Source organism: Nilaparvata lugens, chromosome 2, assembly GCF_014356525.2.
Source record: "Nilaparvata lugens isolate BPH chromosome 2, ASM1435652v1, whole genome shotgun sequence".
NCBI lineage: Eukaryota > Metazoa > Arthropoda > Insecta > Hemiptera > Delphacidae > Nilaparvata > Nilaparvata lugens.
The window spans coordinates 96558000-96572000 of record NC_052505.1 but is presented as its reverse complement, the minus strand read 5'-3'; the positions used below and the strand labels follow the sequence as shown (position 1 = coordinate 96572000).

The 14001-nt window shown below is 33.6% G+C and overlaps 1 protein-coding gene across 15 annotated transcripts in view; it reads left to right on the top strand.

Annotated features, from left to right (window-relative positions):
* The window catches only part of LOC111046669 (high affinity cAMP-specific and IBMX-insensitive 3',5'-cyclic phosphodiesterase 8), a 182867-nt gene that overhangs the window by 121631 nt on the left and 47235 nt on the right, over positions 1-14001 (top strand). For 12 of the 15 annotated variants that reach the window (XM_039422197.1, XM_039422199.1, XM_039422201.1 and 9 more), the window contains one exon: positions 2781-2837. In XM_039422197.1, the coding sequence (XP_039278131.1) occupies positions 2781-2837 (57 nt within the window). Of the gene's footprint in view, positions 1-2780; positions 2838-10033; positions 10351-11608; positions 11763-14001 lie in introns of those variants that run through there. The other 3 variants (XM_039422202.1, XM_039422203.1, XM_039422204.1) reach the window with 2 other exon arrangements.

The following is a 14001-nucleotide window of genomic DNA, read 5'->3' as shown; positions in this document are numbered from 1 at the left end:
CATGAAAGAGTACTAGATTTTAGTGGAGTAGAGTCGGAAATCACCATGGGATAGTACTCTAACACTTGCCTTCCCCCACCACCGCTTCTCACTCTACTCTACCACTACTATGCTGATGAAAACAGTCTCGAGCTAGTAGAGTGAAGTCGTGCCATAAGCTATCAAGTTTATGAATTATTGTTATTTATTAAAAAGCATTAATTTATCAGATTGTTCAAGTGTTAATTTATCAAAAAGTATTGACATTTCAAGGTTTTGGTTCTGTTCACTGGACAACACACTTTACATACCATTCTCAATTGTAGTGAAAACAGTTACTCGACCAAGTAAGTAGAGTAGATTTAGTATGCCATTTACTCGACCACTGACTCTACTAGTGAAAACCAGGGTTTTTGTATTATAATAATTGTAGCAATAAATGAATGGAAGAACTGAATAATTAATAATTTATTAATTCCATTGATCATTTCTGTTTAATAATTGTAGCAATAAATGGATGAATGAATTGAGTAATTGATAATTTGGTCATTCGATTGATCATTTTTGTATAATAATTGTAGCAATAAATGAATGGAAGAACTGAATAGATTGATAATTTGGTCATTTTATTGATCATTCTCGTATAAAAATTGTAGCAATAAATGGATGAATGAGTATTTAAACTGAATAATCGATAATTTGGTCATTCCATTGATCATTTTTGTATAATAATTATAGCAATAAATCGATATATTGGAACTGAATAAAATTGATAATTTGGTCATTTTATTGATCATTTTTGGATGAATATCAATATGTCACCAAAAACAGTATCAATTTAAGTATGAGTGATAAATTATTTCTATAAAATCAAGGACAAAACATCATAAATAAATACGAATCGTATTTTAGTATCAGAAGCCAAAGCTGTCATATTCCCTTGCGTACTATTTCCTTGTCAATGTGCAAAAGTATTTCTACAAAACGTGTTACAGTTTAGTGCCATAAATTTGAATGCTGTTACCTAAGAGCAGTTGCCTCCACATCTATCCTTTCCTCTACCTCCTCCTACTCCTCCTACTCCTCCTCCTCCTCCTCATCCTCCTACTACTCCTCCTCCTCCTGCTCATCCTCCTTCTCGTCCTCATCCTCCTCCTCCTCTACCTCGACCTCCTCCTCCATCACCACCTACACATCCACCTCTACCTCGACATCCTCCTCCATCACCAGCTCCACCTGTAGCCCCCGTTTCAATGATTGATGATGGAAATGACTGGAGAAGATAAATCGCCGTTGGCACCGTATTGCTTTATCTAACTGAAACGAATCTTCTACAATTTTCGAATGTTTTCATTGCTGATTTTCTGTGATGTTGATGAAAATATTGTAGCCCCTATGTATCATGGATTTAGAAGATAGGTTTATGCGATAGATAATTGTATTAGTGCCGGTTGCACAAAAGCCGGTTAAATTTCAACCGTGATTGATTTCACAAGAACCAACAGCTTCTCTGATTAGTTCTCGTGAAATTAATCACGGTTAAAATTTAACCGGTTTTTGTGCTACCGGCACTAATACAATTAATTATCTATCGCATAAACCTATCTCCTAAACCCAAGATACATGGGGGCTACAAAATTTTCATCAACATTACAGAAAATCAGCAATGAAAACGTTCGAAAATTGTAGAAGATTCGTTTCAGTTAGACCACGGAATAAGCATACCAGTGCTTCTTTCCTCTGTGGTTAGACAAAGCAATACGGTGCCAACGGCGATTCATCTTCTCCAGTTGAAATTGAACTGGTTTTTGTGCAACTGGGCCTTAGGATTCAAATATGTGTTTGATTAAGTTTGTAGAGTGAATATTGATATTGTGGAACTTTTCCATAATTGAAGAGACTTGTGTGAGCGCTCAGGAAAGCATGCTCCTGTGAAATTAATAATAATCAATATTAAAATTTATGCTTAATTTTAATATTTATGCTTAATTATTATTTCATCATTTTATACTTTTGATTTTGAAACTATGTATTTTCTTTTATTATGTTTTGAATATGTATTTATTGTATGACAAATAAACTAGTAGTTCTGTGAACAGTAGACCTCACGCAGTATTCTCATCCACAAGTAACTGATTGAAACTATAGACCTTATGGAAATACAGCAACGGACTGGCTTCTCCACACAACTGTGTAATCACTTGTCAGCCGATTTATGATGAATAATATTCTATAGTCTGATTTTCACTCTGATATTGGCGTATGAAGGAGGCTCCTTTTTCCTTTAATATTATTCTTGAAAAGCAAAATTTCCAAAAACCTCGTACATACGTCGACGCGCAATTAAAAAAGAAACATACCTGTTAAATTTCATGAAAATCTATTACCGCGTTTCGCCGTAAATGCGCAACATATAAGAGAAATACCAAACCGTCGACTTGAATCTTGGACCTCACGTCGCTCGGTCAATTTGAAATAAAATTCGATTTTTTGACAATATCTCAAGTCTCTTCAATTATTCTGAAATATGTTGTTCATCTAACAAGATTCAGAATACTGTTACAAGTGTACTACCGGTACCTGGTTGCACAAATGTCTGTTAACTTTTAATTTGAATTAAATGTCATGAGAGTCAATCTGATAAGATTTTTTCTCAGAAAAGAAAAAGGTTTGATTTGAGGATATAGGTTTTCATATGAAAGATTATTTCCCTTATTGGAGATGGAATTCCATGAAAGATCTCCTTGCACCCTATGCTAACACTGTTGAATCTTTTAACAGCTTTTCTATAACTTTTCCAGGCTTCAGATGGAGAACAACTCCGCCCCCGTACGTCATTGGTCCCGCAGCCCGTCAAGGTAAGTCCTTCCAATAATTTCATCTCTTTTTGGTATCTCTTCCAATGATTCTTTCGATATTTCGATTATTCTTTTAAAGAAATGTGGAGTCCCTGTTTACATTCCTCCTCAAGCATTGCTTGATTCTGTATCGAATAAGAAACCAAACTTAACTAAAATTAACTAAAAGAACTTCCCCATGCATATGAAACTGTTGAAAACTGATCTTAAACCCCTGACGTGTCATTATTCAATAAAGCATTGTCTGATTATGTAGGCTAATGCTTTTTGACAAAATGAAACGGAACTAGAGCATATTGTAGCACCAAGGCTCTAAAATTGATTGAATTTATTCGTACTTGTGCTAGAGCGAAGGCACACTTTCCTATTTGCGAAAATTGATTATAATATGTCGTTTATTTTGAGACACATTACGTTAACTTCCAGTGAAAATTTTCTACCAGATTGACTTCAAATTCAAATTTGAATTCTTTATTCAATAAAACCAGCATACAGTAGACAAACAAGTAAATTAATCACCCATATGGACCTCTAGGTTCTGTATTGGGTACTATAGGGTCTGTACTTGAAATAAATAAATTTATTGGTAGTGATGCCATCTCATGACTGGAAAGCGTGTTACCATTTGATTCACAACACCATGATTCGAATAAGAATTTATAAGAATTTAGTGTTATGATTCATTTGAGATTATAGCTCTTTATTCACGTGTTATATTATATATGTGTGAAATTTGTTGGATAAGTGGCAGTACTGTAATTTGATGTAAATGAGTGTTTGATTAATGAATCAATATACTGAATCAAACACTAATATACATCAAATTACAGTACTGCCAATTATCCAACAAATTTCACAAATTATGTGAAATTAAATAATGCGAATGAAGATTGAATAACGATAAAATATTGTAAAAGAGAGAATGGCCAGTTATCTGATACCGTCATTAGTAGTGATAGTTGACTAGTGAATAACCATGTGCCTGGTACTACCGTTGGAAAGGTGACCGCTTGAGCCAACTCCTCTGCATATGATTCATGACTTGTAAAATCGCTTCCCGATGATTCGGAACCAACCTAAAACTGTAGGTCCATTCATCTCTCATTACCCACGCACAAGCCTAGAACTCATGTGGACATCACCCTCATCAAAAAAAGTCATTTTTCATCTGTTGGAAAACAGTCATAATACAGTACAAGAAGAATACCTACCGTTCATGAGATTTTAAAACTAAGCTACCTACTCGCTTAATACTTACTCAGGTGTCAAAGCAGTAGACTTCACATGTCAAATACTTATAAAACATTTAATAACTGTGTCAGGAGAGCTCTTTAGCTCCTCTTTCTTAAAAGCTTTGACCTCCCCAACGATTCCCCTCCACAATTCACCCCCACAATTTCTCTCATTCCATTTCCCTTAGAGTTCCTTAAGTGAGAAGTAGCACCCCTCTATAGTCTAGTCTACCTCATCTAAGCCCCTTTTTTCCGCTAGTTTCCTCTATGCTTCAGCTAGCGAGGTGAGAGCAATAGAATGAAATATGTTCAATTCCTATTCCCTATAGCGGCTGTCATATATTGCATTATTTCTCAAGTTTTGCAGCAGTCAGAGGTCGCTTCCGTCTGTCTTGAATAGAACTGGAGATAGAATTTTCCACTCTTAAGCTGTCTATGACCTTTATATCTCACGATAAACTTGCTGTCTCCCATTTCTTGCTGATAGATTGAACTTTCAGGTTTCAAGAAAACGGAATTGATTATTCAGACCTGAGTTTTCCATACTTTTCTACTTTCCTCGCCCTATTACCATAGGTGAGGAAAGTATTGCTTTCCAAAAAAATTAAGGTGCCCTAATTTCAAGTTTTCTATACGTTTCAAGGTCCCCTGAGTCCAAAAACATGATTTTTTGGTGTTGACTCTCTCTGTGTGTGTGGTGTGTGTGTGTGTGTGTGGTGTGTGTGTGTGTGTGTGTGTGTGTGTGTGTGTGTGTGTGTGTGTGTGTATATATGTGTGTATGTCTGTGAACACGATAACTCCATTCCTAATCAACCGATTGAATTGAAATTTTAAACTTAAGGTCCTTATACCAAGAGGATCCGACAATAAGGAATTCAATAAAATTGAATTCATAATGGCGGATAATTACTCAAAAAACCATGTTTTTCACGGCTTTCTCGAAAACGGCTCTAACGATTTTCTTCAAATTTATATCATTATTTATTTATAAGCCCTATCAACTGACATGCGTCTCATTTCTGGGGAAATTGCAGGAGCTCCGTAATATTCTTGAGAAAAATTGCGGATAATTACTAAAAACCATGTTTTTCACGATTTTCTCAAAAATGACTTGTCCGATTTTTTTTTTCAAATTCATACCCTGTATAGTTATTTATCAGCTCTATCAACTGGCATGAGTCTCCTTTCTGGGAAACTAATGAGGGGTTTACCCCATCCTTGAGGAATGGACTCCTTCTCGTGCATGAGGTAGGTAGGGAGTTTACTATGTGTTCATAAAAAGAACACATAGTCGAGATATTTCATCTGTAGAGCAGCTGTTTTGACGACTTTCACAAAAATCATCGAATTTCACAATTTACACAAAGGGAAAAGTACTTTGAAAACAATCATATATACACATATACAGAAGTCTGATCGTAGTTTCAAATAATTATGTTGCCGCCAATCGTCATTATGTTATTCGCCTAAATTATTCTCGTTTAAGAATGGGGCTTACAGTTCAATGAGCAAGGAAAGTTGTTTGAGTGTACCACACCAGATTTTTGTGATTTTATGACCACATAGGATCACTGTAGTCTCTGGTTAGTCCTCTTTCTTTGTTTATCCGCTTCAATTCTTTTCTTTTCTTCCCATTACTTTTTCATTTTGTCAGATCTTTCTTTTCTCAATTTATCTTGACAAACCTGTTGCCTTCTTTCAATTGTTTTTATTGATAAGATACTCTTTCAGTCAGTGATGGTTTCCTTATAGATTTTTGTGCGGTTTTCGACATCGCCAATAGTTAAATTTAGTTCCGATATGTCTTTTCTATTTCCACAACCCAGAACTGTTGCTCTGTCTGTTCTCGCACTCTTGAATTTTCCAATAAGTCCTCTTAACAATCGACTTTTCACATTTCATTTCATTTCATAATTTCTTTATTCATGAATTTGTACAGTGTATACAATGAATAGTGTCATAAATATATATCTTTGATTAGATAAAATAAAAAATATAATACATAACAAATAAAACATCCACAGAATACAACAATACAAACATACAATACAATTCAACTCATAGGAGCTGATCTCATTCATTCAAATATTCTTCGATATTATAAAGAGCTCTTCCAGTTAAATATCTCTTCAATTCCAATTTTGAATTTATTGGGATTCAGCTCTTGTTGGATTCGCGTCGGTATTTTTGTTATAGAACTTGGCTCCTATGTATGTGGGCTTCTTCTTGTAGAACTCAAGTCTATGGCTTTGCAAATGTAAAAGTTTATCTCTGTTTCTAGTGCTGTACCTATGATTATGTCCTAACGTCAAAATATTTCCAAGATTTTCTTTCACACTCATAATTGTCTCAAAGATGTAAAGACTGTAAACTGTCATTATATTCGAGTGAGCGAAATGTTCTTTAACTGATGCTATGGGGTCTAAGTGTAAAATAATTATTCTTATAGCTTGTTTTTGTGATTTGAGAATTGAATCCATGTTCTGATTTGAAGTAGATCCATAAAGACTTATACCAAAGGATATTATAGAGTGTATGTAGGCAAAATGAATCATTTTCCGCGTTTCCATTTTACAAAAGGGAGACATTTTTCTAAGAGCATATAATTCACTCGATACCTGTGATAAAACCCTTGTGACATGTTCTGTCCAATTCAAGTTTTGATCTACTGTTAATCCCAAGAACTTGGTAGAGGTGGACTGAGAAATGACTTTGTTGTCCAAATTTATTGAAGGAAAAAATGTTTTTACCTGCTGTGTAGTAAATGTCAATAGGTTCGTTTTACTCATATTAATTATTAATTTAATGTTCATCAGATGTTTTGCCAAAGTGGAGAGGTTTGATTCTGCTATTATCTCAATTCCATTCTGGGATTTGGCTGATATTTTTAGGTTTGCGTCATCAGCATACAAAACTAGCTCACTATTGCCTTCGAAATATGGTATACCTTTCAGATAACAGATAAAGAGAATTGGTCCCAGAATTGAGCCTTGGGGTACACCGCACCTACTTGTTCTCATTTTTGAATTGAAGGTATTCCTGAATCCCTTGTGATTCATATGACTTATTTGAACAAACATTTTCCTGTTCATGATGTATGATTCAAACCACTTGTAAGATACACCTGTCACCCCTCAAGTTTTAAGACGACCAAGCAAAATCCTGTGCGAAATGCTATCAAAAGCCTGTGTGAGATCTAAAAATATCCCGACTGCTCTTTCCGAGTTATCTATCGAGTCAATGACAGATTCGATAAATTTTGTTGCTGCTGTCTTGACTGATTTTCCTTTACGGAACCCGTGCTGGAAGGAGTCGAGAAGTTCATTTTTCTCCAAATATTCAAGAAGCTGGTCAGAAACTACACGTTCGTAAATCTTGGAAATTGCTGGTAATAGAGAAATCGGACGGTAATTGTTAATATCATTTTCATCATTCTTTTAAGGTACTGGGATAATTTTTGAAATTTTTTACTGCTCAGGAAATATTCCGGTAATAAGAGAACACACTTTATTGTATGTTTCGATCTGATTTTTCTCATGATATCAAGATGTCATGACTGTATTTTATGATAATACTAGCAGGTAACCCATGCTATTAACCCCGCAAGGTTCCATTTTGAAACTTGACAAACTAAAAACTTGACCGAGTGGAATCTTAAAGAGTTTGAAATAGGCCTAGAACCATCCTCGGTTAATTAAGAGTCTATATGCAAAATTTGAAGTTAATTAGTCCAGTAGTTTAGACGTGATGGAGCGTCATTTTCTTATTCCTTACGTGTATAAGCCAGAGTTCTTTACTATATTTACTATATTTAGTTCTTTACTATTAAATTTTTCAAAAATGTACTATGATGATTGAAACTGGGTTCCCACTCAACAGTAACAGTGAACAGTAAGTTATATTTATAGGGAAAAATGTATGAGAAGATATCCCATGACTTGTAGAATTCATTCAAAGTAAAAAAGCTCTGTATCAAATTTTGATGTTGTGTATCAGGTTTAGATGATACGGTATCAATGGGTTGATACTGTATCTATCAGTTGACAACTCTGGTGTAAACGCGACCTAATAAATCCTTATGCAAATAAAGGCGGTCAGACTAAAGCTGCGTTTTCACCAAAGTTATTAACAAAATGTTAATAAGTTAATCCATAATATCGGGGCACCGAGCTTCGCTCGTTATTTGTTTATTGATAAACAGAACACAATTCTTTAAAATAATTGGCGAAGGACTAACAGGTACAGCCCAAAACTCTTTCTTCCCCGAATTTTGATTTATACACTATAAATATTCCAAAAAGTAGGATATGTTCCACTAACTTAAATCCAGGTCCAATTGTCAGTCCAAAAATTTGAAAACAGAAAAGTTCTGATTAAGATTGTTTACAAACCACATTGAATAACAAAATAACACTCACTAATCACTTAAAACTGTAAAATAATGATTTTCTTTGAAAATTATGATATGCTCTAATTTAGAATGATATACCATGTCATGTCAACAAATCAGATTATTTTGATCGAGACGATTAAAATTACTAGATATTTTTTCACGTAAGATAAGCTGATTGATTGCAAATAGCTGAACATAATTCTGTCTCTCTTCCACACAGGCTCTCGCATCTTCTGTTATCTTCTGTTAAAGACGACGATATTTTCATGTGTTTTTCCAAGGATGATTTATAATTATCCTTTTCATGTCCTTCAGCGAGCTTTCTCAGGGATGAGACCTAGAACAATCGAATTCATATATCATTAACCTACTATGTTCCAAACTTCGTGAAAATCATCAGAGCTGTTTTCGAGATCCGGTGGACATAAATAACCAGATAAATATGAAAATATATACAGAAATTGCTCTCTTAATTGACCGAGCGAAGTGAGGTCTAAGATTCAAGTCGACGGTTTGGCATTTCTCTTAATGTTTAAATGTTTATATGTTGCGCATTTACGGTGAAACGCGGTAATAGATTTTCATGAAATTTGACAGGTATGTTCCTTTTTTAATTGCGCGTCGACGTATATATACAAGTTTTTTGGAAATTTTGCATTTCAAGGATAATATAAAAGGAAAAAGGAGCCTCCTTCATACGCCAATATTAGAGTAAAAATCAGACCATAGAATTATTCTTCATAAATATCAGCTGACAAGTGATTACACAGATGTGTGGAGAAGCCAGTCCATTGCTGTATTTCCATAACGTCTATAGTTTCAATCAGGTACTTGTGGATGAGAATACTACGTGAGGTCTACTGTTCACAGAACTACTAGTATAAGAAGATAGATTTTATTAAAATAGAAAGAAAACTAAAAATCTCAGTACCCTTTATGAATTATTTAATCACAACATGTTTCGGACATTGATGCCATTTTCAAGTAAAACTTTAATGAATTGAGAGCAATTTCTTGTTTGTTTTGAAAACATGGACCAATCTCATTTTAAAGTAAAACTTCACTTGAAAATGTCATCAATGTCCGAAACATGTTGTGATTAAATTATTCATAAAGGGTACTGAGATTTTTATTTTTCTTTCTATTTCTATAAAAAGTAGCCCTATACAGAAAAGAGATAGATTTTATTAGATTGGTCTAACTTATCATACACATGATGAACATTATGTGTTAGTCAAGCTCCATTCAATATAATAGAATCTATAAGGATTAAGTTATTAACATTTTATTAATAACTTTGGTGTAAACGCAGCTTTATAAGCTCTATATTATGTGTTGTGTATCTGTCATACGCTAAATAATTCAATTATCACTAGAGAAAAAAATTATTAGGCCTATATTAGAAAAAAATAATTATGAATTCCATGCTGTGATAATAGATTTTTGAACAGAGATCCCAAAAACCCAATAATCATGACCTTGTTTGTACATACTAAAATCAGCTGAAGAGATATATATTGGGATTGATCCATGTTTTCAAAACAAACAAGAAATTGCTCTCAATTCATTAGCAATTTGTACGAAATGTCACATGGAACTTCATTTTGTACAGCATACTCTGATTTGTAGCTCTTCATACTGAAAATAACTCGTCAGCTGAATCGCGTCACCTCATCAGCTGAATGACGTCATTTTATGAAGCAAGCTTTTGCATGTAGCCGTTCACACTGAAATAGACATGTCAAATTCTTCATCAACCACGGTTGACAGTTAACCTCTCATGGCAATAGTGCTCTCGAGTTTAAAACGAGAAACTTCCAATTCCAGTTAGAAAATTTTCAATTTCTGTCGTAAATTTTTTTGTGTTCAGAGCTTGGTGTGATGTAAGGTAAATTTTGCACATTTTACGGAATCTGTATTTAATACTTTTGTTTCAAGTCATAGCATATGAAGTTGTGGAATTGACTTTTTGAAATCAACATTTGAAATAACCTCAAATTTTGAAAATTTATTTCCATTGCTTGGAATGATGTTGGGTAAATTTTGCACATTTTACAATTCTCGTATTCAATACTATCGTTCCATTTATCAAGTCATAACCTATTATGTAGAATCACATTTGAAAAATCCTCAATTCAGACAAGTTATCAACTGAGGGATGATGGAATATTTTAAGGAAAATTAATGACATTTTGTAAATTAACTTCTGTCATTCACCCCCTGAGAATAATCATTCAAAAGAATGGATTAATTATTTGAGTTTAATTAATACCTTAATATTTGGGTAGAAATAATTAAGTTTAATCTCAAACTTTGATTCGAATCAGGCTTATTAAGCCAAGTTCAGACCAGAGTTATCAATAGAATGTTGTTCACAATAAGTTTTCTTTTAAAAAAGTTGTCAATTTTCTTCGGTAGAAAAAAAGTTGAGCGTGGATGTTGCTGTTCTTTTCAATAAATTGGCAACAAATTTCAGAAATTCATTGAAATCTCAGGTGACAACCTCTGGTGTGAATGTAGTTGTTTTACTAACAATGATGAGTATAGGATGTCAAATAAAAAAATAAAAGACTATCTATTTCCATTTCAACATTACTTGAGTCAACTAATCTCATTGAAGAGTGAATTAATGATTTCAATATCATTATACAAACATTATAGAGAACTAGATATGAATAGATTCATTAAATTACACTCATAAATATCAATGATTATCTATAGTGAGGTCCACGTTACAATGGCAGTGTTTGATTAGCAACGGTATTGCTATCCTTATCTATCCTTCGACAAAGCTAAAAGCGCTATCTCTTTCTCGCTTTGCTCTGGTGCCAGATCGTCATTTAACAATGTAGAATTAATAATTAATTAACAAAATGTTCCACCTTGATTATGAAAATTCATTATGGAATTATTGAAAAACATAATTTCTTGCTTAATAAAATATGATTGAATATTTTAAACGAGAATGAACAGTTAATATTACATCAATAAACCTGTATCGGCTACAGTCTATAGAAGGTCCAAAACAGAAGATCGGAAACGTTGTTCTCCCATCTTTCTCCACTGCAATTATAACGTGGACCTCACTATAATAGAAGCATATCAAAATATTCAGAAAATTGTATTTCCCAAGCTTCTTACATTCCAGAATATGAAGAATGAAAAGCTTCACAATCTTATGAAAGTTTAAGTGCTATAGTGAAAATCTACGATCGGACTGGATGATGTAGATCATGAAAGCATCTAAAAATGAGTAGTATCATCAAAGAGTTCATAATTCTTCTAAGAAGAAATCTTCAGGTGAGTTAACTCATTATGAAACTTGTTAAAATAACCAAATTTAATTAAGATTGATATTTTCACTGAAAGTCCTTTGTTGAGATTGATAATGTTTTAACGAACACCCTCATATTAGCTTCGAGATGAAGTGAGAACAACTTCATTATGACAGTGGAGAAAGATGGGAGAACAGCGTGGCCGATTCTCTGCCTTGCCAATGCCTTCTATAAAGGATAGCTGATACCGGTATATCTGATGATCAACAGTTCATTCTTGTTGAAAATAACCAATTATTTCTCCCTCGCCAATCATATTTTTCAATGATTTAGACTGATAATACATTCATATATTCTGTTAATCAATTATAGTTCTATATTGTTGAGAAACGACCTCGAAGCGTTGTGGAGCTGGAAAAGGATAGCGCTAACTGCTTTGTCGAATGATAGACAAGGATGGCATTATCATTTCTAATTAAACACTGCCATTATAACGTGGACCTCACTATATAGTTAACTCAAGATACTTAAAAACTTAGATAAAACCATAAATAACCATAGATAGAATATAGATAACCACATCACATAAATTCATCTTATTGGAAATTGACGGCAGTGGTGTAGAATGATCAATAATGAACTATCCAATACTATTATTTGTTTAGATTGCTATGAACTGCTTTGTATAATCTTATTGTCATATACTTCCATATACTGGTACTATATTATTTATTTCAATTACACATGCACAAGATCAAAACAAAGACTGTGAGAGAAACAACCCAATTAATCCAAAACTATTCCTCACCCGAATTTAGATGATTGATGAGCAGATCTGAATAAGGTTTTATCACAAAAGGTTATGTGGTATTTCTTCTATTGATAAAACATAATTAACCATTTGTGATTGCATCATATATTTTGTTATCGCCGGTTTAGCAGAGGGTTGGTTGTATGTCAGAATGCAGGAAGAAGATTAACGAGACAGAAGAAAAGTTCTATTCTTTCCTATTGTATTTTCTTCTTCTTCTTCTTCTTCTTCTTCTTCTTCTTCTTCGTCTTCTTCTTCTTCTTCTTCTTCTTCTTCTTCTTCTTCATCATCTTCTTCTTCTTCTTTTTCTGTCTTCTTATCCTTCTCTTGTCGTTTTCTTCTTCTCCTCCATCTTCTTCTTCCTGTTCTTTATCTTTCACTTCTTCTTCGACTTCTTCTTCCTTTCCTTCTTCCAGCTCTGTTCATGAAGACAAATGTCCGAGGCGTGAAGAAAAGAGAAGTAAATAATGTTTTTCCAATGATCGATAGATGGCAGCACTACTCTTGAACACGGCGGTGAAAAAGTGAAATATACAGACAGAGCGGGGTAGCCTCTAATCTATCAGGCCCAATATGTTGAGAATCAAACAATTCTCTCTTCCAGTTGCGAGTCGAAAACTATATTAATATAAATGTTCCTAGTTATCTCATATACGGCGTGTATCACAAAAGGTGCATCAGCCAAAGACACAAAAAAATGGAACTCTACCTGAAATTTTCAAAAAAATGTCAAGTGAAATATTTTTATATCGACCTTGGCTTTCGTGATCGAAAATATCGATTCTTCGATATTCTCAAAAAACGTCAATAACTAACTATAGTGATGTCCACGTTATAATGACAGTGGAGAAAATAGGAGAACAACGTTGCCGATCATCTGGCTTGTTAATGCCTTGAATGGACGGTAGCTGACACAGGTTTATTTATGTAATATTGAATGTTCATTCTCGATTTAAATAATCAATTATATAATAATTAAGCAATAAATTATATTTTTCAATAATTTTAAAATATTTTTTTGATTAATTAATAATTGTACATTATTAAAAGACGATCTGGCAACAGAGCAACGCAAGAAATAGATAGTGCTATCTGCTTTGTTCAATGATAGACAAGGGTAGCAATACCATTGCTAATCAAACACTGCCAGTATAACGTGGACATCACTATACATGAAATTTACAACAGAATGTCTTTTATCGACCTTGCTTTTCGTGATAATATCGAATCTTCGATATTCTCAAAAAACTAGAAACATCGACTTCGAACTTGGAACATGAACGACCTATACCATGGGATATCTTCTCTCTATTGTTGGGTTTCAAGGGAAAATATGAAACGAAATAGGTTCGTGTAAGATAGAAGCAAAATCCAACTTAAATACTTCAATGATTCTATTTTCAGAAATGAATTACATGAATAAACAGTGAAATAACTTACAGTAATTCAAAAA